Source organism: Plecotus auritus (genome assembly GCF_963455305.1).
Source record: "Plecotus auritus genome assembly, chromosome: 8".
NCBI classification, from domain to species: Eukaryota; Metazoa; Chordata; class Mammalia; order Chiroptera; family Vespertilionidae; genus Plecotus; species Plecotus auritus.
Window position 1 is genome coordinate 38,524,429 of NC_137782.1, and position 23,733 is coordinate 38,548,161.

The 23,733-nt window shown below is 41.6% G+C and overlaps 1 protein-coding gene across 4 annotated transcripts in view; it reads left to right on the forward strand.

Moving 5' to 3' along the window:
• LPIN2 (lipin 2) overlaps positions 1-22,569 on the forward strand; it is a 110,520-nt gene extending 87,951 nt beyond the window's left edge. For all 4 annotated transcript variants that reach the window (XM_080685531.1, XM_080685532.1, XM_080685530.1 and 1 more), the window contains exons 7-20: positions 799-1,141; positions 3,833-3,932; positions 7,955-8,142; positions 10,672-10,765; positions 11,613-11,682; positions 12,456-12,545; positions 13,231-13,313; positions 14,893-15,037; positions 15,890-16,038; positions 16,568-16,654; positions 17,550-17,702; positions 18,319-18,433; positions 19,105-19,208; positions 19,516-22,569. In XM_080685531.1, coding sequence (XP_080541657.1) covers positions 799-1,141; positions 3,833-3,932; positions 7,955-8,142; positions 10,672-10,765; positions 11,613-11,682; positions 12,456-12,545; positions 13,231-13,313; positions 14,893-15,037; positions 15,890-16,038; positions 16,568-16,654; positions 17,550-17,702; positions 18,319-18,433; positions 19,105-19,208; positions 19,516-19,660 — 1,866 coding nt within the window. In that variant the 3' untranslated portion in view covers positions 19,661-22,569. The remainder of the gene's footprint in view (positions 1-798; positions 1,142-3,832; positions 3,933-7,954; positions 8,143-10,671; positions 10,766-11,612; positions 11,683-12,455; positions 12,546-13,230; positions 13,314-14,892; positions 15,038-15,889; positions 16,039-16,567; positions 16,655-17,549; positions 17,703-18,318; positions 18,434-19,104; positions 19,209-19,515) is intronic.
• The last annotated feature ends 1,164 nt before the right edge of the window (positions 22,570-23,733 follow it).

The window sequence follows — 23,733 nt, forward strand, 5'->3', positions numbered from 1 at the left end:
TAGTAACCATCTGTCACCATACCTAGTTATTATGATATTACTCTTATTTCCTATGCTATACATTACACTCCTGTGACTTCTTTATAAGTGCAAGGTTATACTCTTAATTCCTTTGCCCTTTTCTGCCCAACCCCACAACCTCCTCCCCTTTGGAAACCATCAGTTTGTTTTCTGTATCTGTGAGTTTGTTTGTTTCATTTTGTTCTATTTTTTTATGGTCCACATATAAGTGGAATCATACAGTGTTTGTCTTTCTCTGTCTCTTGGAAGAGGAACTATTTAGACCTCTAGTTTTTTAAAGATACACATTTTGCTTATATGTGTGATTGCATTGGAGACTTCACTGCCCACTTTTATTTTTAAAAAAAAAATGGGTTTGTAACATGTGAGTTTCAGGTGTACAACATAATAACTCAACATCTTACATTGTTTTAACAAAGCCTGAAGGTAGTGCAAGGAGGGCTAAATTTTTCTGTAGCATTCAAGTTTTCTCCCTGAAAATGAATATTCTCTCTCTTAGTATCTAAAAATTGCCATCTATTTCCTCAGTCTTCTCTAATATTGAACTCTTCATAGTAGAACAGTTATAAATATAACTTTTATAAATATGATATTGAACAAAATGCAGTTACTAGTTTTCCCACTTTTCAATTATGAAATATTTCACACATAGAAAATAATGTATTTACTGAATATGTTGTTTAAATAAAATAAGCTCATTTATTTGCATCCAGCTCAAGAAATAGGCTATAACACTTGAAAAGTAGTTTAATTTTTAAACAATTCAACTTTTTTTAGGTCAGCAAAAGAGAGAGATCTGACCATCATCCTAGGACAGCTACGATTACTCCATCAGAAAATACCCATTTTCGGGTAATTCCCAGTGAGGACCACCTCATAAGTGAAGTTGAGAAGGATGCATCCATGGGAGAAACGGTCTGTACCATAGTGAAACCCAAACCCAGAGCCTTGTGTAAGCGGATGAGCGATGCAACTTGCGCTGCAGAACTTCTTGAGCCTCTCCTTGAGCCTCAGATTTCATCTATGTTAGATGCAGACCACCTTCCTAACCCGTCGTTAGTGGAGGCTCACTCAGAATCAAAACCAGCAGCGAAAGTAGACTCGCCATCAAAGAAGAAAGGTAATTATTTGTTTAATTTGGCATTAGGTACTCTAAATTTAGGGTAAATTATTTCAGTGTTTCAAATAATGTGTGATGGCTACCATTATATTTGTACAGCTTGATCAGAACCAGTTACAACACAATTAGGATCACTTGTTTCATATGGCTTCCCCATCGCACTACAGGATCCACTGGAGTGGGACTCTGACTTCTTCCCTTCTTCCATCTGTATAATAGGCCCTTGAGAAGCACTTATTGGGAAAAAAAAAGTATATTTAAATAAATTAATGAATAAAATAAACCACTTTATTGATGAGGTGTGTCAATAAAGTGAAGTGGGATCCTAAAAAATTATGTTTAAACAACAAAAAAATTAAACTAGAGAAAAATATTTTCACTTAAAACTTCTGTTTAGTTGAGGCCAAATTAAGTACTTTTTTTTTTTCAATAATATGAGATATATAGATAAATGTACACTTAATTATTAGCATATGTTCTCTTTCATTGACTCTTTTCCTCTAAAACAGAATATAGGGTCCAACTCTTGGCTCAACATCTCTATCCCACTTTTGGAATACAAGTTTAATAAATCATAACATTCTTTCTGTTTAAAAACAAAAGTTATTCATTGATACTTGTTACAGTAAGAGCCAAAACACACTCACTATCTGAACACTAGCCTTTGATCCTATTTTTAGGGAAGTGAAACCTTACCTAAAAATACCCATTGTCACCTATAGCCATATATCTACTTACATTTTTTAAAATTCTAACACCAAAGGATAGATAATTAATTTAGTAAATATTCACTACATGTATAGATCTTCAGGGTCACTCAGAAATAACTATTTAAAATAAAAGGCTTTGACTGTCTGTCAAGGGTATTTGTGGCCAAGTGTGATCATCCAGCTGATGATCCAGCTTAATTTGGCATCTTGCTCTTTCAGAGATCAGCACTTCTCAAACCAAAAGTCCATAACCATGTATTCTTCTAAGAAATGTTAAGGGGTAAAATCCAATTGTCAGGGTGAATGCTTTGTTTTAGTTTAGGAAATACTGATCCCCCTATTCCTAGCGCATAGTGTAGAAGCTGACTAGAGTTAGGGACACCAAGTGGTTTCCACCATTCATTTGACCCCATTTCTCCCCCTCCCCCACCTTTTATTGTGAAAAGTTTTATGCATATTTGTACGCTTTCACTCCCCCTTTATCTCTGTCTCTTTGTCTCTCCACTCACACAAAGTTTTTTATGGGTTTAAACCATTTGGAAACAAGATGCAGGTATTATGTCATTTCACCTTTAAATACTCCAAGATACACTTCGTGTGGTTTTTTTTAATTGAATTTATTGGAGTGACATTGGTTAATGAAATTATATGGGTTTCAGGTGTACAATTCTATAATATATCAACTGTATATTGTATTGTGTGTTCACAACCCCAAGAAGATACACTTTTTAAGAATAAGAACCTTCTCTAACATAAACAATTGTCATGTTGAGGAATCCATATTTATATTTTCCTAAACATATCAAGAATAGCTTTTTACCATTCTCTTCCAAACCAAGATCTCATCAAAGTTCACCTGTTGCATTTTTAAATTTAGAATAGCCCCCCCCACACACACACACTGTCCCTCATACATAAACACATACTGCTTCACTTTTTTCTTTCTCTACACTGAAAATATTGACCTTTTGAAGAGCCCAGTCAATTATCTGGTATACTTTCTTACATTCTAGATAATCTGATTATTGTTTTTTCAAGATGACGTCCTCATATTTTCTTCAACTGGAAGTTTGCTCTGTCCTATAGAAATGTAATTTGGGTTGCATATATAATTTTAAGTCTTTTCACAAAAGAGTAAAAAAAAACAAGTGAAATTAAGTTTAGTAATATATTCTATTTAAGCCAGTAAAACCAAACTATTACAATTTTAACATGTAATCAATATAAGAATTATTGAAATTTTGCTTTCTTATAAAATAAGTCTTGGAAATCTGGTGTGTGTGTTCTGCATTTTTAAACAAATTTTACATACCTCACACCAGACTAGGACAGTTCAAATTCTCAGTAGCCACATGTGGCTGGTGACTACTATTGTGGGCTTAATTCGATTTGGGTTACGTATTTTTTACTTTGGAATTGAAGATTATGGGATGATTGGGTGCTTCATATTGAACCTCATAATGTCTCACTATTAGTGATGCTAAATATGATCACTTGTTTAAGGTGATCATTGTCTGCCAAATTTATTTGTTGTGAAGGATTTTTGTTTTTTTACAATTAGAAGGTAATACTTTGGCACTAAGTGAATATCCTATTCACCAACAACCTTTCCTTCATGGTTTTAGAATAATGGCTTTTTTCTTGATGCCAGTTATTTTGTCAAGCTTGGTCGTGCTTGATAAACTTTATTGTCAAATATAAATTATTTTTAGGGGCTAGGATTATTCATGTCAGCAAATGAAAGAATGAGTAAGTAAATTAGCCTGTGTTTTTTGAGCAACTGTATAACACTGAATTTCACTTCCATTGGCATGGGTGGTTGAGAACCACAAATGAAAAGGTTATTTGACACTTTTAAAAATAAAGCCCAATTCAAATCATGGTGACTGGTTTTATTGTTTGGAAACCTTTGTTTTCTTGCAGAGTTGTAAATGAAGAATAACTAACTTCTTTCTGTGATATGTTTTTCTTAAAAAAATAGGTGTCCACAAGAGAAGCCAACACCAGGGACCTGATGATATTTACTTAGATGACCTAAAGGCTCTAGAACCTGAAGTTGCAGCTCTCTACTTCCCTAAAAGGTAGTGTGTTCCTTGTGTGTTGAAGGGTGAACAGCTATGACATAGTATAGCTATTTCTAGAGCAAAACATTTAATCTGAGAAAAAGGAGCATGATGATGATATCCTTTAGCTAAGTTAGAGGATTGCTTCAGATTTAGAAGATTCTGAAATTGTATGTGTGTTGATTTGACTTCAGTGATTTGAAACTAATAACACCTATTTATGTAGAAGTTTTTAGTGTGACAAGAAGAGGTACACTAGTTAAACCTACATACGGTATACAATGGGTCTGGCTTCAGATTAGCACTATTAACAGTCATTAATACAACTCAGCATGGTTAAGAACATTCTTTAGCATTTGTCTCATTTCTTATGTGTTTTAAAGATAATATATCTTTATTGAAAAACTTTTTACAAAGAATGCCTTCACTCCCTCACTGAGTCTGAGCTCCCATGCTTTTTCTGAATTCGAGCCTGGGTCTGGTGAAGCATCATTCCAGCTGGCCTCGCACCCCATATCCTCTAGAGCTCTTCCCTCCCATCTCTCTTCCTCTCGCTCCCTCATGATTTTCCCCGTAAATAACTCTAAAACCTGAGATAGAATATACTTGTACTGTTTCCGAAGTTCATTTTCATTCTTAGAGGAATTCCATTCCAATGTACTCTATGATTACAAAGAAAACACAAATTTTCCCTTGGAAAGGATGGTTTGAATATTCTGAACTGTAGGTACACATAATTAAGCACTTTTAAATAAATTATTGGAAAACATTTAAGTTTTTATTTAAAAATAGATGGGATCAATATAAAGATTATTTAAATTTTTGGCAGATACTTTTGGAAGGTCCTTATACTCCTTCCTACTAGCTCTCGAAATGTGTCTCAAATATTTACTTCATTTGAATAGTTGTGGTTGTTTTTTTTAAATATATTTTTATTGATTTCAGAAAGAAAGGAAGAGGGAGAGAGAGATAGAAACTGCAATGATAAGAGAGAATCATTGATCAGCTGCCTTCAGCACGCCCCCTACCTGGGGAGTGAGCCCGCAACCTGGGCATGTGCCCTGACTGGGAATTGAATCATGATCTCCTGGTTCATAGGTCAGTGCTCAACCACTGAGCCACGCTGGCCAGGCAGTAGTTGGGTTTTTAAGGTGAGAGAACTGAAACTGCTCCATTTTTTTTCCAATAAGAAAGTTAAAATGTAAGCTGTCTTAGAATTATTACTTTTTTTCAGATTTCTTAGTTCTTAATCATTTACTTACGTCGCGATTTCTAAGATAGATTTCTTAGTTTCCCTTTTAAAAAACGGGGAAAGTGCCCTGGCCAGTGTGGCTCGGTTGGTTGGGTGTCGTCCCATGCACCAGAAGGTTGCCAGTTTGATTCCCAATCAGGGCACATGCCTGGGTTGCAGGCTCAATCACTGGGTAGGGGGTGTGCAGGAGGCAGCCAATCCATGTTATGCTCTCAAATCGATATTTCTCTCCCTCTCCCTTCCTCTCTCTTTAAAAAAATCAATAAAAAAGATTTTTTTTTTAAATGAGGAAATAAGCAATAGAACCCTACCTATGGTGCTCGATTTAATTTTACTATTTAGGATCATTGCCATTCACCAGGTAAGTTTCTTACCTAATGAACGAATTATTTCTTGAGACATCTCATACATAATTAAAGATAGGGAAACTGTTGTAATGCTTATAAGCATATGTTTTGTTAGGATTGTGTTCATTGTTATCTTGAATAAATATTCCGTATTCATAATTAAACTTTAAATCACATCACCCTTGTGGATTTGGTAACATGTTGGGTCAGGTGGTACCTTCCCTGTATTGGTTAAAAGTGACACTAGCTGCTCTGATAAAATGCAAGACCTCAGTGGCTTACCACGCTAGAAGTTTGTTTCTTGCTCATGTGATAATACAGTTGATTCTTGAACCATATGGGGGCTAGGGGCGCCAATCCCCACCCCAGGCAGTTGAAAATTCACATATAATTTTTGACTCCCCCAAAACTTAACTACAATCATCCCTCCACAGGGATTGGTTTCAAGACCTATCCTGGATATCCACATCTGCAGATGCTCAACTCCCTTATATAAAACTAGAGGAGGAGGCGCCCCGCGGGGGCCTGGGACCCGCGCCTGACTCATGCAGCACCGGCTGCCGCAGGAGTCAGGCCGGACGGCGCCACGGGGGGCCAGGACCCAAGCCTGACTTGCAGCATCCTCCGGCCCCCCTGCCTGTGTCCGCTCCAGGGCCACCCGAGCCACCGCACCGGTTCAGGCAGGCCCCCTTGCCTCTGTCTCCGTTTCCGCTCCGGGCCTCACCTGCGTGCGCAACCTCCTCCTGTCTGGTCGTGACCTGTTACAGAGTCCCGGCCTAATTTGCATATTGCCTCTTTATAATATAGATGGTATAGAACAGTGCATACAGTCAGCCCTCCTCTTCCCCAGAAAATTTTAACTGATTTTAATCCATGGTTGGTTGAATCCATGGATGTGAAACCCAGGGATATGGAGGACTGACAATATATCTATTAAAAAGATCCATGTAAAGTGTATCGATACTGTTCAACCCATGTTGTAAGGGTCAACTGTATTCCATTGCTGGTGTTTGGTGGGAGACCTTGAACACAGGGGTTCAGGAGCACGAACCCCTTCCACCTTCAGGTTCCATAATCCCCTTAGGGACTCAATAGGAAAAGGAGAGGGGATCACATGGGGTAGTTTATAGGGGCCAGGCTTGGGAAGGGCACAGCCCACCCTTTCTGTCCACATCAACAACTCAGTCATCTGGTCACATGGCCACACCTAACCGTAATGGGACGTAGCTGTGTGCCCAGGATAAAGAGGAAACAGGTGTTTGTGAATACATAGCAGCCTTCTGTTTGTGTTTTACCCATGGGGTCAGCCTTTCCCTTCAGCCCTAGCATAGCAGTAGGTTTTGCTGCCTTATTATTGGCTTTGGCTTTTTCACCATTTCCAGTGAAGAGAATATTTTAAGTTAATTTCAGTATTATGATACTGTGCATTGTTATAAGACAGAACATTTCCAAAAACCTAAATCTTTTGTTGGTTCAGATGCAAAACTACAGCTTTTGAAACTGCTTTCTAGCTATGGCACATCTGTAGTCTGCTGCCATCTACTGCTCAAACTTGAGATATTTTCTGAAGATCTTATAACTACACTGGACTGTATATATTGATCACATACATTAAATATATTGGCTTTCTGAATAAAATAAAATAATTTGAAAATTCTAGAACAATAAATGTAACACCCATTCAAAGGGTGTAGAGCAATTAAATGTTCGTGACTAAGAAACTTAAGATGTCATTTCCTAATTCTTTCTCTCTCAAATTTATGCTTCACTACAGAGTTTCCCTTTTCATCTTCTGAAATCTGGCTTCTGTGCTTTATCATCTAGAAAAATGAAAATATTGAATAGCCTCATATTTATTTCTGGCCCTCACACTAGTGTAAGGACAGTTTATTTTTAGTTTATTTCTTAATGCATTTCTTTTCATGGTGGGTCTAGCCTCCTGAGACTTTCTTTTGCTTAACTTCTTCTGTTTTGTGGAGTAACAGATGAATTTAGACAAGACTTGTTTTTAAAAATAATACAGCCTTGGATTACGGTAATCTCCTCCAGGATGTATATACTATCACAGCTTTTTCTAGGAAATTAGGATCAAAAGGTTTCTAAACATCAGATTTAATTGCCCTGTCATTTTCATCATGAAAATATACATAAATGCTTAAAACTTTTGTACTCCTTTAATTAAAATCAAAAAGGTTGTAGGTGAAATGTTTGTGTTATAGTGAATAACTTACAGCGATTTTTGTGACATTTACTGTATTTTCAGTTAATTCCTCAGGACTGCTAATAATAGGTTATTTGTCCAACTGTCTAATTATAGCTATCTGTTGCTTTTTAAAGGGGATTTGTTATTTGATGTGAGCCCTCATAGAATCATGTAGTAAGCTAGGAATGCAAGAAGTTGTAATAAAGCAAATCCTTTTCTCCCTGTTCCCTGCCCACAGTGAATCAGACCCTGGCTCCAGGCAGTGGCCTGAGTCTGACACGCTCTCTGGCTCCCAGTCCCCACAGTCTGTGGGAAGCGCAGCCGCTGATAGTGGCACTGAGTGCCTCTCAGATTCTGCCATGGACTTGCCCGATGTCACCCTCTCCCTTTGTGGGGGCCTCAGTGAGAATGGAGAAATTTCTAAAGGTAAAGAATGGAGAAATTTCTAAAGGTACACTGGAGAGTCATGCCCTGTCTTCACTTGAGAAAGAACCTGGTCATCACTTGATTAAATGGCTATTAAGCCATTTCAGAGTATTAAATTTTTTAATCATCTTGTGCAGGTAACAGGTGTCTCCTTTTTTTTTTTTTTTTAATGTATTCTTTATTGTTGATAGTATTGCAGATATCTCCCGTTTTCCTCCCCTTTCCCCTATCCTCCCAGCCCCTATCTACACCCAGGTCTTCACTAATCTATACAGGTGTCTCCTTTTAATGTAAGACCTTAGCCCCTCACTTAAGGTACCTCATATGGGATGACATCTATACTAATAAAAGGGTAATATGCTAATTAGACCGGACGACCATCCAGACGTCCTTTCTGACAAAGCCAGGCCTGGGCGAAGCCGCCTGCTTGTGGTCCCAGGCGCCAGCACCTGTGACTGCAGCCTGAGAGAAGGAGAAGCCACCCGCCCTGCAGTCCTAGGTGCCAGTCCCTGCAGCTGCAGCCCAGGAGAGGGAGAAGCCGCCTGCCCCACGGTCCCGGGCGCCTGTGGCTATGGCCTGGGCGAAGCCACCTGCCCACAGTCCCCTGTGGCTGCGGCCAGCCCAGGTCCCGGGCCATCTGGAGGAGGGAATCCTGGATCCCGGGTGTGGAGCCAAGGCAGAGGTGGTCAGGGGTGACGATCAGGCCAGCAGGGGAACAGTTAAGGGTGATCAGGCAGGCAGGCAGAGGTGGTTAGGGGCAATCAGGGAGGCAGAGGGGTTAGAGACGATCAGGCAGGCAGGCAGGTGAGCAGTTAGGAGCCAGCGGTCCCGGATTGTGAGAGGGATATCCGACTGCCAGTTTAGGCCCAATCCCACAGGGCCTAAACCGGCAGTCGGACATCCCCCATGGGGTCCTGGATTGGAGAGGGTGTAGGCTGGGCTGTGGGACACGCCCTCCCCCCCCCCATGTGCATGAATTTTGTGCATTGGGCCTGTTACATATAAATGGCTTGGATGAGGAAGTGTGCCTTAAAGGCTCTCACTTCACATTAAGAGTTTGAGAGATCTTGGGCTGTCCTGTTTGCTGATTGGCAAACCACTCAGCTTGGTATCAGGGTCAGCCCAGGCTGTGTCAGTTTTCTCATCTTTAAAGTTGATATATCTGTGGGACTGGGGCCCAGCTTCCCTCCTAGAAAGCACTGGCTCTTACATATGAGAATAGGGCTTGAAGTTGTCAAAAATTGATTGTTCACTGAGTAAATGGTCTTTTTTGGCAAAGGGTAAAAGTCTTGAGAGTTGGCCCAGGAGAATAAAGTTGCTCAAGAGAAAGGAGCTTAGCAGAAGTAGTTCAAATGTCCCTGATGTGGGTTGAGCACCCATGTGGATCTGTCCCAAGCTCTTTGGCCTTTTTGTTTTACCTTTGTAAACAAAACTTTTCTTAATATTTTCTCAATTTGACTGGTGGCCTTTGATTAAATTTCCTGTAAGGAAAGCTGTTCTTTCCATGACTAGCATCATCTTTTGTCTTCTTACCCTCAGAGCAACTGAAGGCTTGCATGTGGCAGACTGGGTGCCCCTGAGCCTTACAACTGTGTTAGACTAAATACGTTTTCTTTTTAGGGTCACAGGGTGCTTATTATGCCTCTTTCTTCTCCATCACTTAATTCTGTTTATTTTTTGTAAGAAATTAGGAGTTTGTTATGGCCAATGGTTTCTTCCAGGGATAAAATTAAATAGGTCACATTCTTATAATCCTCATAAGTTTTCACTTAAAAAAATATAGGGGATGGGGAATGGAAAATTTACAATTTATATAAACTATAAAAGGTAGATTTTGTAATTGAAGGACACAGAAATGGCAAGTAAAAGTAAATAATACACAATTTATCACGAGGAAAATTTCTCTGTTAGCCTAGATCTTCTAGAATGCAGCTTTAGGAACAGTATACAAAAATTCATGCAAAAGCCTCATTCATTCTGGAATAAATTGGGATTTACTTCTTGACAGACCCAAAGCCAAATTTTGGTGTGTGTGTTTTTTCTCCAAGCAGCCGTAAAATATTTTGTTTTTTTCCAGTGTGGCATGCACTTCAAGCTGTAAGACCCCATGAATATTCCTCAGTTATACAGTTGCCTACCAATAGTTTCTCCCTTTGATAAGAATGAAACTTAGAGTGTTCATTAGTTATGTGTGTGTGTGTGTTCCCGTTCCCTCTCTCTCTGGCTACATCTGTAATCTTATTTTCCTAAAAGTCTCTGGCATATCTCTTTCTCCTGTTTTGTTGTTGTTGTTGTTGTTGTTGTTTTGTTTGTTTGTTTTTAGCTGGGGGAGGAATGGTGAAGGAGGGAGAGGATAGAAATGTTCTTTCTTGTTCTGGGGAAAAATTTTTGATATAAAAAAGTTCTTTTTAAAAAGGACATATTTTATTTTATGCTATAGTCTTTTCAGTCCATGGAGTAATATGATAATGTCATTTGGGAATTTATATAATCTCTAACCAAGTTAACTGTTACTATTTTACATTGCAGAAAAATTCATGGAGCATATCATTACTTACCATGAATTTGCAGAAAACCCTGGACTTATAGACAATCCTAACCTTGTAATACGGATATATAACCGGTAAATATTCTTGCTTTTGTAATTGTTAAAAACTTTTGCAAGGTTGTTTTCCAAGTGCTCTTTTTAACTATTACCATCTTTCTTGGTATAAAATATGTCACTTTATATAAATGAGCTAATGGGTAATGAAGCTTCAGCTCCTTTTTTGGTGATTAATTCTCACCTGAGCATATTTTTTCCCTTGATTTTTAGAGAAAGTGGAAGGGAGGGAGGGAGAGAGCAAGAGAGAGAGAAACATCAATTTGAGAGAGACAGGTCGATTGGTTACCACCTCACATGCCTTGACCGGGGCCAGGGATCGAACCTGCAAAGCAGGTAAGTGCCCTTGACTAGGAATCTAACTCAAGACCCTTTGGTGCACATGCTGATGCTCTAATCATACCGGCCAGGGCTTCAGCTTTATGTTTAAGTGGAGTATTAAAATGTTATTTTTGGTAGATTTTATTGCTTCTCTGTTCAGAGAAGTTTCACCTGACAAAAAAACTTAGCTACAATCTTTTTACTGAAAAGAATAAGGAATTTTGTTACTTCTCCCTCTCCTTTTTTTTAAAAATATATTTTTATTGATTTCAGATAGGAAGAAAGAAGGAGAGGGAGATAGAAACATCAATGATGAGAGAGAATCATTGATAGGCTGCCTCCTGCACGCCCCCTACTGGATCTTCAGCCCACAACCTGGGCATGTGGCCTGACAGGGAATCGAACAGTGGTCTCCTGGTTCATAGGTCAACTCTCAACCACTAAGCCATGCCAGCTGGGTTCACCTCTTTTCTTTATCTCTCTTTACCCCCTTCTCTCTCGCTCCTCATTCTGTGTAATGGTTTTACATAATTTTTATTTCTTACAGTTACTATAACTGGGCTTTGGCTGCTCCGATGATCCTTAGCTTGCAAGTATTCCAGAAGAGTTTGCCTAAGGTGCGTTGGTCTGCTGTTTGTTGTCTTTTCAAAGGTATCTACAGCATATAGTACTTAGAAAATTCCATATGTACATATTTCTAAACTGGGTACTTTTCAAAGTTTTATTTAATATTATAAAAGATCCAAAGAGTTCTGTGTGCCTACTCAAATGATCTCATGTCCAAAATCTAGGAAGTTACCTAAGCTGGCACATCATTGTCATTTTTACTAGATATTTATACCATTTTCTGATTGTGTTTAAAAGTTCAGAGATTTTTCTAATAGTTAAACATAGAATGAATGAAAAAAAGGTCCTCTTATTAATATTGAAAGAAGCAGCAAGAAGAGGGTGATGTAGCTGCCAAAAAGCATGACATCAGTACGATTGGGTCAAATTGTGGTTAATAAATTTATGTGGAACCTGAGGTTGCTTTGAATCTGTCCTGCAAGAAGACATCATCGGCCTAATTGGTCTTCATAGCTCAGTAGAGCCTCATTTTCCAAGGGTAGAGATGTGAGAGCAGTGCACCTGCCAGCAGCCCCCGAGGAGGCTGTTCCTCTGTGGCCTGAAACCACTTAGTCTCATACCACGTAACTGCCATGAAGCCAGGTTGCCATGGAGAGGACACTGTCCATCTTTCTGATGTTAGAAACTCGAGTGGAGTTTCAGCGATGTGGAGATTGTTGCTCAGACTTTGTGATAAGGCACTTCCTGCACGCTAGTGGTAGGACGTAGTTGGATGCTTCGTGACTGACAGATTGCTAGACTAACCCAAGTTGATTGTTTCCAGGCCACAGTCGAGTCCTGGGTCAAAGATAAGATGCCAAAGAAATCTGGTCGCTGGTGGTTTTGGCGTAAGAGAGAAAGCATGACCAAACAGGTAACCAGCCTGGAGGTATCCTTTCCATAAGCTAAAAGAAGTGAATCTTTGATTTTTTCGAAAAACTTGATCAAGCACAATAAAGCCCATTTGGGGTATTAAATTTACAATAATAGTCACCATTTTTGAACAGTTGCTATGTGCAGGTACTATGCTAGGTGTTTTACATATGTTACCCCTCACCTTTACTATAGCCCAAAAGTATAAATGTTTGAGTTTGCATGTGTATAGGTAAGGAAAGTGGGCGCAAAGAGGTAAATTCCTTGACTGGGAAGGGACAGAGCTAGGGTTTGACCCTGAGTTCAGCTTTAATTCCTGTGCTCTTTCCACTTCGCTGCATGACCTTCTAGTTAGAGCGAGAGCTTGTTGCCCTCCTACACAGGAAGCGGCGGCATTGGTCCCTTCTGTTCTGCAATCCCAGTGTCTCTGCTGCGGACCACTTGTACTATATTTTGTGACTTGAAATGGTACTCTTTTAAAGTTTTTCTTTTGGCTTTATAGTGACAGCTTCTATCTCAGGTTTCTGCCCTTTGGCTCAAACTAGAGAAGGTCTGTTTTCTTGAGCATTTTTAAGTTGTGGATTCAGAAAGTAGTTTTGTTCATTCTTGGCAAGGACTGCTGATGAATTTTTGTTTGTCGGTAGAGGGAAAAGCTGCACCTGACCGTTATTATCTTGCTTTTTTAGCTGCCAGAGGCCAAGGAAGGGAAATCCGAGATGCCACCCACCAGTGACCTGCCATCAAGCACAAAGGAACCAGCCAGTAGCAGGTGGGGACACCCTGTCTTTCTTTCAGGCTCACAGCACTTGGGCCACCCCTGCTTTGGTTGTTGCATTCAGATTGATTTGGGCGATTTTGTTTCATTTTTAGTCAGAAACATCTTTCTCCTATGGACATAGGTGAATAAGTAGCTTGTTCGTGCCACTCAGCTAGCAAATGATAACTTCTGCTTTTCTAAAAATACTTGCTTTAGCCCTGGCTGGGTAGCTCAATTGGTTGGAGTGTTGTTCTGTACACCAGAAGGTTTGATTCCCTATTTCTATCTCACAGCAATGTTTCTTTCTCTCTCTCTCCCTCTCCCTTTACCTCTCCCCTCTCTCCCTCCCTATCTCCCTCCTTTTCCTTCTCCTTGCCTCTCTCTAAAATCAGTGATCATATCATTGAGCAAGAATTTAAACTACATATATATTATTCAGTTAGGAAAGTAAGTAGCTCATCACTGCTTCCCAAATACCTTGCTCCTCCATCCTGGAGCCATGGAATCGGTTGCCTATGAAATAAACGTAGGCCTTTGGGGAGGGGGAATATTGAGGAGTCCTAAGATGGGCTGTCCCTGGTGCCTCTGCTCCCTGGCTTCCTGTCAGGCACAAAAGGGAGATGTAAAAGAGAATCTCAGAGATTGTGGCTCTCTTTCATTTCTTGGAAGAAGTAGCACCCCTTTGGACATTCACATTGGCTTGCCCTTAGAGCAGTGGTTCTCAACCTTTCTAATGCCACGACCCTTTAATACAGTTCCTCATGTTGTGACCCCCAACCATAAAATTATTTTCGGTGCTACTTCATAACTGTAATTTTGCTACTGTTATGAATCTTAATGTAAGTATCTGTGTTTTCCGATGGTCTTAGGCTCTACAGTCGCGACCCACAGGTTGAGAACTGCTAGCAGGGTCACCTAAGACCATCGGAAAACACAGATACTTACATTACGATTCATAACAGTAGCAAAATTACAGTTATGAAGTAGCAACGAAAATAATTTTATGGTTGGGGGTCACCACAACATGAGGAACTGTATTAAAGGGTCGCGGCATTAGAAAGGTTGAGAACCACTGCCTTAAAGGAAGTGCCACCATATACCCCATTCTTCTTTCTGTCATCAGTATACTTTCCCCAGTCAGCTTCTTTCTTCTTCTATTTCCTAACTCTTTAGTAGTCTGGGTGACAGTATACTCTTACTCTTTACCCCCTTCTGTTAAACAGTATGTAAGAAATCTTTTTGTTAGTTTTTTAAATCAATATAAGCAAGTATATTTTCTTTTATTTGTACCTTTTGAAATATACATATCTACTTTTACAAGTAGCATTCACTGGTCACAGCAGAAAATGCCCAGTGATAGCTAGAAAGTAACCTCTGGCGAGTCATGAGAGGGAGGAGGAAGGTGGCCTTCCTACTTTATGAAATGAATATTGCAAGCATGGAAGCAGGATGTGGGAGAGCGGCAGAGGGAAAAACTGTTTCCATTTCTAGAATAGATTTAGGATCTCTTTCTTCTTTTGATCCTAAATGAAAAGCTCTTACCAATAAAACAGTCCGCTGTCTCTTTAGTAACTGGGTTGATGTTGAATAGGCCAGCAGAGGATGACTCATCCAGTGACGAGGGGTCACAGGAGCTTCAAGAATCAGTCAAAATGGACCCCATCCCCACGGAGCCCCCGAGCCACAGCAGCACAACCTCATATAAGAAGTCTCTCCGCCTCTCCTCAGACCAGATCGTGAGTAGTGTGTGATCCATGTGAATCTAGTAGGATTATCTTAGTAACTGTTCAAGTTGACCTCCTTCCTCTTCTGTCCATTTGATCACAAGCCTCACACACACAACACTGTGTGTTTGTATAGATGCTTACATATAAATGCTCACATAAATGTCCACCTCCAGGAACCTCCAGGATCACCTGGGGAATCTGAGATGTAGCTTCCTCCACCACCCCTGACTCTCCTACCTCAGTTTCTGGGAGTGAGCTGAGAAATCTGTATTTTTAACTTGTTTCCCCATGAATCTTAAACAGCTCTCTCATCACTGGGTCACCCACTGTCTCGAGAGCCACAACAACAGAGAAACAATGTTTTCCTATTTAGACACAATTTCCCCTTCCCTGTTTGTTTTTACTCCCTGCTTTTCACCTGTTTTCAGTGTGAAATGGTTTTCCTTTGCTCCCAGTCTTAGGTATGGAGAAGGAGCAGAGAGGTGTTTTTTTTGTTTGGAGATGAGAAGTCTCTTGGAACCCCAAGCACTGTTCAGGCAGTGGCCCCTAAGCCCAGCTCATTGAGTGAGCCATCCTGTTTTGTAAACATGTAGACTCTGTGCCAAACTGTTTTCAGCGGATTTTTTTTAAATATTCAGTTATCTTGTTAATGTATTCCTTCCCATTTTTATGTATTCAGACACATATATGTATATTTATACATTTTGGAGATTAGGTTCCTTTTCATTTAACATTATATCTTAGGCAATCTTTCAGTGACTACAAATTATTGGAAAATGTGACTTTTTGATGTGTGTAATTCCATCAGTTTTTAAAATTCTGCCTCTGTGGTTTTCTTTATTCGTCTACTTTTTATAAAAGGCAAAACTGAAGCTCCAAGATGGTCCAAATGATGTCGTGTTTAGTATTACAACCCAGTATCAAGGTACCTGCCGCTGTGCAGGGACCATTTACTTGTGGAACTGGAATGACAAGATCATCATTTCCGATATAGATGGAACAATAACCAAGTAAGCAGGAGCTTTGTGGGGGTGGCAGGGAGAGGAGCACAGGTCAGGCAGTGTGCAGTGGGCCGGACGGGGGCGGGCAGGTTTCCTCAGCAAGCACCCAGTTCTCAGTCATCATCAGGAGGGTTTTTTAAATTATACACGGAGACATCCTGAGTGCAGTCCACCCATGGATGGAGGGGATGGGTGGAGCCATACAAATGTAATGTTGAAAATAACTCTCGGGAATATTTAGTTACTTAGTTTCTAAATTTTGGCATAAAAAAACCTGAGAACCTATTGAGATTAAGAGAAAAAGGTGTGTAGTTGTAAATTTTCTCTGAAAACGAACAGCTGGCTCTCAGGTCTGATTCTATTTTCAGAAGCTCCTCAGTGGTGTATTTGCAGGAGACTGCTTCACTGTCAATTGCCCTGTCGGTTGTCTTGCCCCCCTACCCAGTGCTTTTCCGCAGCTGGTATATAACTAAAAAGGGAAACTCTTGGCTTTTATATTCTTGATTCCCAGTACCTTTTCCTGCTTTTACCCTCTTAGGTCTGATGCTTTGGGACAGATTCTTCCACAGCTGGGTAAAGACTGGACTCATCAGGGTATTGCAAAGCTCTACCATGCCATCAACGAGTAGGTCTCCTGTCCCACCTGCTAATGTGCTCTAGAATTTTGCTTTAAGAACTGTTGAAAAATAGCGTACATGGAAATCACGTGTGTTCGCGACCCAGCTATGCCCATTCTTCTTTCCCACTGCTTTCCTGTAGCCTCACACAAAGGAAAGTGGCAGCCAACATCTGTCATCTCGTTCTCACAACGCTATGAATTTTAGGCACTATCTATATTTATACTTACAGCTATAATTGGGTTTTTAGCTGTAATGTAACGAGCCCATTTTCAGTTTTGGTTTATTAACTTTTAAATTGGGTATTTCTTTGAGGAGGTCATGCATGCATGCACAGGGGCAACATTTCACTCCTGGGGTCTTCTATGCCAGTGCAGCAGAGAACAAACAGTGCCATGGCCTTCAGGGGACCCTAATACATATGAGTTAAATTGACTTGAAAAATTACAGTCTTAAACATTAGTTGAGGATGCCCTAATATGAAAATTATGTCAGTCTCCAAGGTATAATTTTGTTCCTTGGCTTATAGAATGGCTTGCCTTCTGTAAATTGTCTTTATAAATATTTTGTGTCTTTCATTTATAGCAGATCATTTAAAGATAGTCTAAGATTTTTGTTCTGTAATCTGCCTTTCATTGGACTAGATGATGAATGTACATCAGTACTTGTAAACTTAGCATAATCCCTAGTTGCATATACTAGTACCTTTATTTTCCCCCCCCCCATGGTGTTTTCCATGGAAAGGTGAAATCTTTATAATCCTATTTTTCTGTTAAATTCAATAATTTGATTTTCACAATAAATGGGAGGATCTCTACTTGTATCTTTTACAAGAAAAGTGCTTTTTTTTTTCCCACCTTTACCGAAAGCACAATGGGCTAAATAAGACGTATTTTCTTTCAGGAATGGCTACAAGTTTCTGTACTGCTCTGCTCGTGCCATTGGCATGGCTGACATGACCCGTGGCTACCTGCACTGGGTCAACGACAAGGGCACGATCTTGCCCCGGGGCCCTCTGATGCTTTCCCCCAGCAGCTTGTTCTCTGCCTTCCACAGGTAACTCCCAGCAGGCAGCCCCTCTGAGTGTGTGGAAGGGGGTGCTGGGCCTGAATGGACTGTGTGAAGATGGGTGTCAGGCTCGTTGAAAGGGATTGTATCTATTTCAGAGCTTGTCATAGTTCTTTGGCTTCCCCATAGCATTCTTTTTTAAAATATATTTGTCTTGATTTTAGAGAAAGAGGAAGGGCGAGGGAGAGAGAGAAACATTGATTGGCTGCCTCCTGTATGGGACCCTACCTGGAATCAAACCCGAAACTTAGGTATGTGCCCTGACCTGGAATCAAACCAGTGACCTGTTGGTGCACGGGACAGTGCTCAACCACTGAGCCACACCAGCCAGGGCTGCCCCATAGCATTCTAAGTCTCAGCTCGCCTGGTCTATATCAAGCATGGACAAGGAAAGTCAAGTTATAGGAGTGGCCATTTTCTCTTTCCTCAAACCCCATCAAATTTTCTTAGTTATCAGGTTGACTGGCAGAGAAGAAAAAAGAAACCAGTTACAAAGGATTTTTTTAAAAATGGGTGGTCGTGCACACTTAAGATTTTTCAGTACCATATACCGGGAAATACTACCATTTTGAATTTGGTGACTATTTGAATTTTTCCCCCCTAGGGAAGTGATAGAAAAGAAACCAGAGAAATTCAAAATAGAGTGTCTGAATGATATCAAGAATCTGTTTGCCCCAGCTAAGCAGCCCTTTTATGCTGCCTTTGGAAACCGTCCAAATGTAAGTGCCTCCTTGGGGCTGCACATTCTGATGTGTGGGGTAATAGCGAGGGGAGTATACTTTTAGGGTGTTAGCTATGTCATAATTCTCAAATGAGTTTTATAGTCAAAATGCATGTCTATTCTGTTAAATAGGTTTTCACTTTATTCCAAATTCTTAGAGTAATTGGGGAGATCCTGGAAGTGGAGATCTGCCCCAGAATTTGGTATATGATGAAGGGCACTTTCTCTTTGTTTCTGTGGCTTCAGTTCCTATTTCCTCAGGTGGTTAAGCCTTGTCCTTAGGTCCACCCCAGAGCCATGGCATGAGTGCTCATCCTTAACTGACACTTCCTGCCTCCACTCAGAGGGGCCCTCCGATCCCTCGGGCATGCAGAAGGGGCTGCTTCCTGGCCGCTGATGGGCAGTGGGGCTCCTCTTGCTCCAGGGTGCCCCTGGCGTCTCCTTGGAGCCCACATTTTCTGAATGCCCCAGCACCCTCTGAGTTTGGCTCCACTTTTTGCTTGGATTTGTCTAAAGCTCAGTTTCAGTGGCAAAGCTACGTGGTGCCCAGTTCTGCATGTTTTCCGTAGACGGTCTTTTGTTTGTGCAATTCTGGCTCACAAGGAACTGGAGAAGCAGTGCCTAATTTCTTCTCTCTATAATCATCCTCCTTGATGTTTTATTCTTCAGGATGTTTATGCTTACATACAAGTAGGAGTTCCAGACTGCAGAATATTCACTGTGAACCCCAAGGGTGAATTAATACAAGAAAGGACCAAAGGAAACAAGTCATCGTAAGTGTGTTCCCATTTCTCAGCCTCGCGCCCTGCAGCCAGGGTGACAGACAGATACTAAGGATCGGGCCTCGTTCACAGTATCAGAATTACCACTGCCTTTGAAGGCTTTCCTCATGGCCTGGGTATTTTCCCCTCTATTTGTGGGATTGCCGATTCTCTTTGTGCCCAGGGAAGGGATGGAGACCTGTCTTGGATCCTACCCATCGGAGGAACCTTGAATAACTAGCTTTACAGTCTGTAGTATTGTGCTCTTAGATCAGCTTCACAGTAAGAGTCTGTGCTTTTCTTCTCCAACCCCTTCCAGGTATCACAGACTGAGTGAGCTCGTGGAGCATGTGTTCCCACTACTCAACAAGGAACAGAATTCTGCCTTTCCATGCCCAGAGTTCAGCTCCTTCTGCTACTGGCGGGACCCAATCCCCAAAGTGGACCTGGACGACCTGGCCTGAGGCGGCCCTTCTGGGAGGTCCTCAGTCTCTCACCTTGCAGCTAGGGAAGGTGACCGGCACTTCTGCTGGACAGAGGACACTGGGATCCCCTCTCAGCCACAGTTGTGGGGCAAGACCTATGCTGACAGCTAGGCACCAGCAGGGACAAGGAGAGGTTGTGGAGCAGGAACTGCCCTCTCCTTCACCGTCCTGGGCTTGGCAGGGTTACAGTTCAGTGCCCCAGCAGAATTGAGGGCAGCTTGGACCTGAGGTCGAAGGCCTAGGCTCCTGTCACTGGTCGGTTCTCACACACACTCTGTGTCAGGTTGTGTGCTGGGTGCTCCTTTAATTGCATAATTTAAAAAGTAAAAAGAAGCTAAATAAGAGTGGACCAAAATATTGCACAAAGTAAAGTGTTATAATTTCCACTGGGCAGTTGAAAGTGTTTCTCTGTAAAACCAGGGCTTTATTAAGGGGATCTGGGTCCACTGAACTGCTTCAGGTCCCATTAGTGATGTTGGTTCAAACCGCTTGCTCATGTTTTTTCTGTGGGTTCCTCCTTCCCTGCTACACTGAAGAGACAGCTGCTGGGGCCACTCATCCCACCCCACAGATATGGGCTCCTGGGGAGGAAAAGCCACCTTTTCATCTATGACTGCTCTATGATGTGAACCTAGCAAGAAGAAGCAGTTTTGCAAGATATATTTTATGTCTGTAAGAATAGGAATAATAGTGAGTGTTGGTTAAGCAGCAAAGAACAGCTGTTTTCAGGGAGGCCTTAGAAATGCAGATGTGCACTTACTATGGCTCCTGGGAAGGGTCCTTCTCTCCGTCCCGCCTGCCCCTCAGTCACTCAGCCTGGTTGTAATGAGCTCAGGTCAGAGTCCAAGCAGACAGCACCGGGGAAGGCTTCTATCCTGTAAGCTGAGAGCTGAGAGCCTGGAGAGGTCAGGTTGGGTGTTGACAATCAACTCGGTACTAAAATCAAGAGAACTATTGGAGAGGAAGCTTTCAGGGGACCAAAAATGACCACACAGCCCTCTTGGTGAGAAAGCAGTGAGCCGAGTTCCAGAGCAGAGTGGGAACTGCAGGTCCAGGCACCACCCCGCTCAGGTTTCCATTTCCACCTGTGCTTGTATTGGGGGGCTCTCCTTGTTTTTGTTTACTCCACCCAAAATGCTGATGTAAAGATGGAGAAATGGGGGTGGTTATTTTACAGATTAGAGAGTTGAAAGTCCCTGATGTAGCTCAGCCATTTTTCCTAGTGCATTTGGATGCAGAGACAATGGTGAAGGCCCTTGAATGCAGTTCTTAGTGGCAGCACCTGGAGGCACGTGCTCCCAGAGGGGAAACAGCACTCACTTCCTCCAGTGCAAACTTTCCCGCCTTCAATAGGTCAAGGTCTAATTGTTTAATGAGTTTCTTTATGTACAGTAGGGTAGGGAAACTAGGTAATGTTTTTATGAAGTTCTTCCCAGTTAGTGAATTAAATTCCTGATGGAGTGGCCATTACTTGATCTCATAGATGCCGTCAGTGTGTCCTCGACTGTGTTTGCTTTAGAAGAACTTTATGTGCTTGACCTGAGCCTCTGCTATGTGCAGTATGAAATATCTTAATATATATCTTTTGTAGAGAGTTTTTGACTAGACAGTTTCTCTCTCTGGACACATGGGCCTATCTAGAAGGTTCACCATAGGAACCCAGGTCTCCCAGTTCTGTGTTGAGGGTGGCTGATCCCTTTGTCCGAGTGTCCGTAAGCACTAGACTGTCATTTCCTTGCTGTAGACTGATCCAGTGGGTACATACACTAATTAACATACCTTTTTCCTTATTTAAAGGAGTCCCTCTTGCTGAAAAGGAGATGATTGCTATTACTATAGAGTGGTAAAAGTATTAAGTTTGTGCTGAAAACCCATTGCCATTTGGTACAAATGACGTGTATTCTTTCTGTGAAAGAGAGATGCCCTCGAGTGTGTTTGTACACAGACCCTTACGATGGTGAGTGAATGAAGAAGCATTAGCCTCGCGCTGCTTTCGGTGATGGATGGTATCACGGGGAGATTGCAGGCAGATCGGGCTCTTTTAAGTCATTCTCTCAGTTGCTTCACTGGCGAAACAGCCACGGCCCCTTCCCTCTTTCCAGCTCAACCTGACGTTAGTATCTGCGCTGATGTCCGTGTGGTGAAGCTCGTGCGGCTGTGGCATCGGCATCTGCATCTTCCCAGGCATTAGGAAGTGCACGTGTGGGCCCACAGCATGCCTGTGTAGCTCTGTGTGTGTCCTGTGTTTGCTGTGCTTAACACATCTGCATAGTTTTCAACTGGAAAAAGAAAGAACTTACTACTGTGATGTCCTAAACTGAAAGCTGCTAACAGTCACAGGGAGAAAGCTGGAAAATGACTGGAAGTACTTGTGCCCCCAAAGACTGCGCACGGCCCTTCCACAGTGTGCGCTTCAAGGTGCAGCCAAGACCTTTTAAAGATAGGCAAGAAGTCAGCTCTTCCTCTTTTTGCAACTTGGTGGAAACAGACTTTTCCAGGGAATTTTAACAACTTTTCAAGATCATCATGCTTACTCTAGGAAGCCTTGTTTACCCGTTTTAGAGCATGCTGGGTATAATGTAACTAGTTAAAAATTGAGTTTTTGTTTTAAGTAAGTGCTCTTTCCAGATGAAAACTATGTTTTTGGTTTGAAGGTAAGAAGGGAGGGGGAAACTTTGTTCTTTTAATTTAATAATTACATTCTGATAAAGTATTTGATTTTTAGACAGCAGTGCCACTAATAAGTTTTAAGTTGTCAGAAATTGTAAGCATCAGTCCAGTACTCTTAGTTATGGCAAAGACCATTGTCTTAAGATAAATGGTTCCTATTTTGGTGCAGTGTTTGATGTTCAAAACAAAATGTTACAACAATAAACAAACGTAAACTGAATGCGTTGGACTCTTTCCTTCAGAGGACATTTAAACCATCTTCTCTGTACTCTTGCCAGAAATGGTTAATTTCCATAAATTAGCATTTTGATCTTTGCTGACACTTAAATTTGTCTACAGAAAGGACTTCTTTTTGGTGCTTATTTTTATAAAACCTGACTCCAAAAGTGAGGCTACACCCTCAGGAACTAACCTCTTGCTTTGCAGGTTCTGCCAAGGAATGATTCACTCATTCATATGTGATTTCTGGTGTGTGCTCACTGGAATCCTCGAAGCTGTGTTTCCATTCCACCCCTCAGTCCTTCAGGGTTCCCCTGAGAGTCCCGCTCACAGGATCCCACCTTGCATTAAACCTTCCTCAGGGTGAATACCAATTAGCAGTCCTGATGTTTTCATCGGCTTAGGAGAGTCAGAGTGAACTTGGATCAAAAGCCACATCCCACGTGTTATTTAAATGAGCATCTTTTTATCCCTTCAGATCGCTGGGCCCTGCCAGATGCAGCATGTGCTGGACATGTTGAACCCCAAAAAGTCCTCCTTGAGAGTGTGCCTTCGAGTGTGGAAAGCGCTCCTTTCGTGCTGCTTTGCCATGCGATGATGGTTGGGTGAGAGGTCAGGGGAAAGGGAACGAGGGCTGGGGGGTGGGGGTGCTATGGGGGTTGTTCTTTGGGGAGAGAAAGGAAGAGCTCAGACTGGGAGGTTGATTATAAAGGGAATGGCTTCCAGCTCTTCAGGGAGGAGCAGCCTGGGTCCCAGCCCTGCTGTCAGGAGGCCTGTCTCACTGTAGCTTCCTTCTGCTGCACTCTGCACCCCTTAGAGCAAGCATGTCAAACTCAGAAAATCCAGTTGGCACACACGCATACTTTTGCCCTCTCTCCCTTTCGCATGCTCTCCCGCCAGCCATGAGTTTGACATGCTTGCCTTAGAGTTTGCGTGTATCCTTCCTTTTCCTTCCCTTTGATAGGACAGTACAGGGAAGACATGTATGTATGTCTAGAAAGTGGATGTGGATATATGCAAAGCCATGTTTCAAATATACAAGCATGGACTTGGTGTGTCTCTGATCACAAATACCTGTATCCTTTCAAACTACAATTCAATTGTGGAAAACAGTTGGAGAGATGATAGGGTCACTGAGAACGCTAGATTAATGTGCTAACATG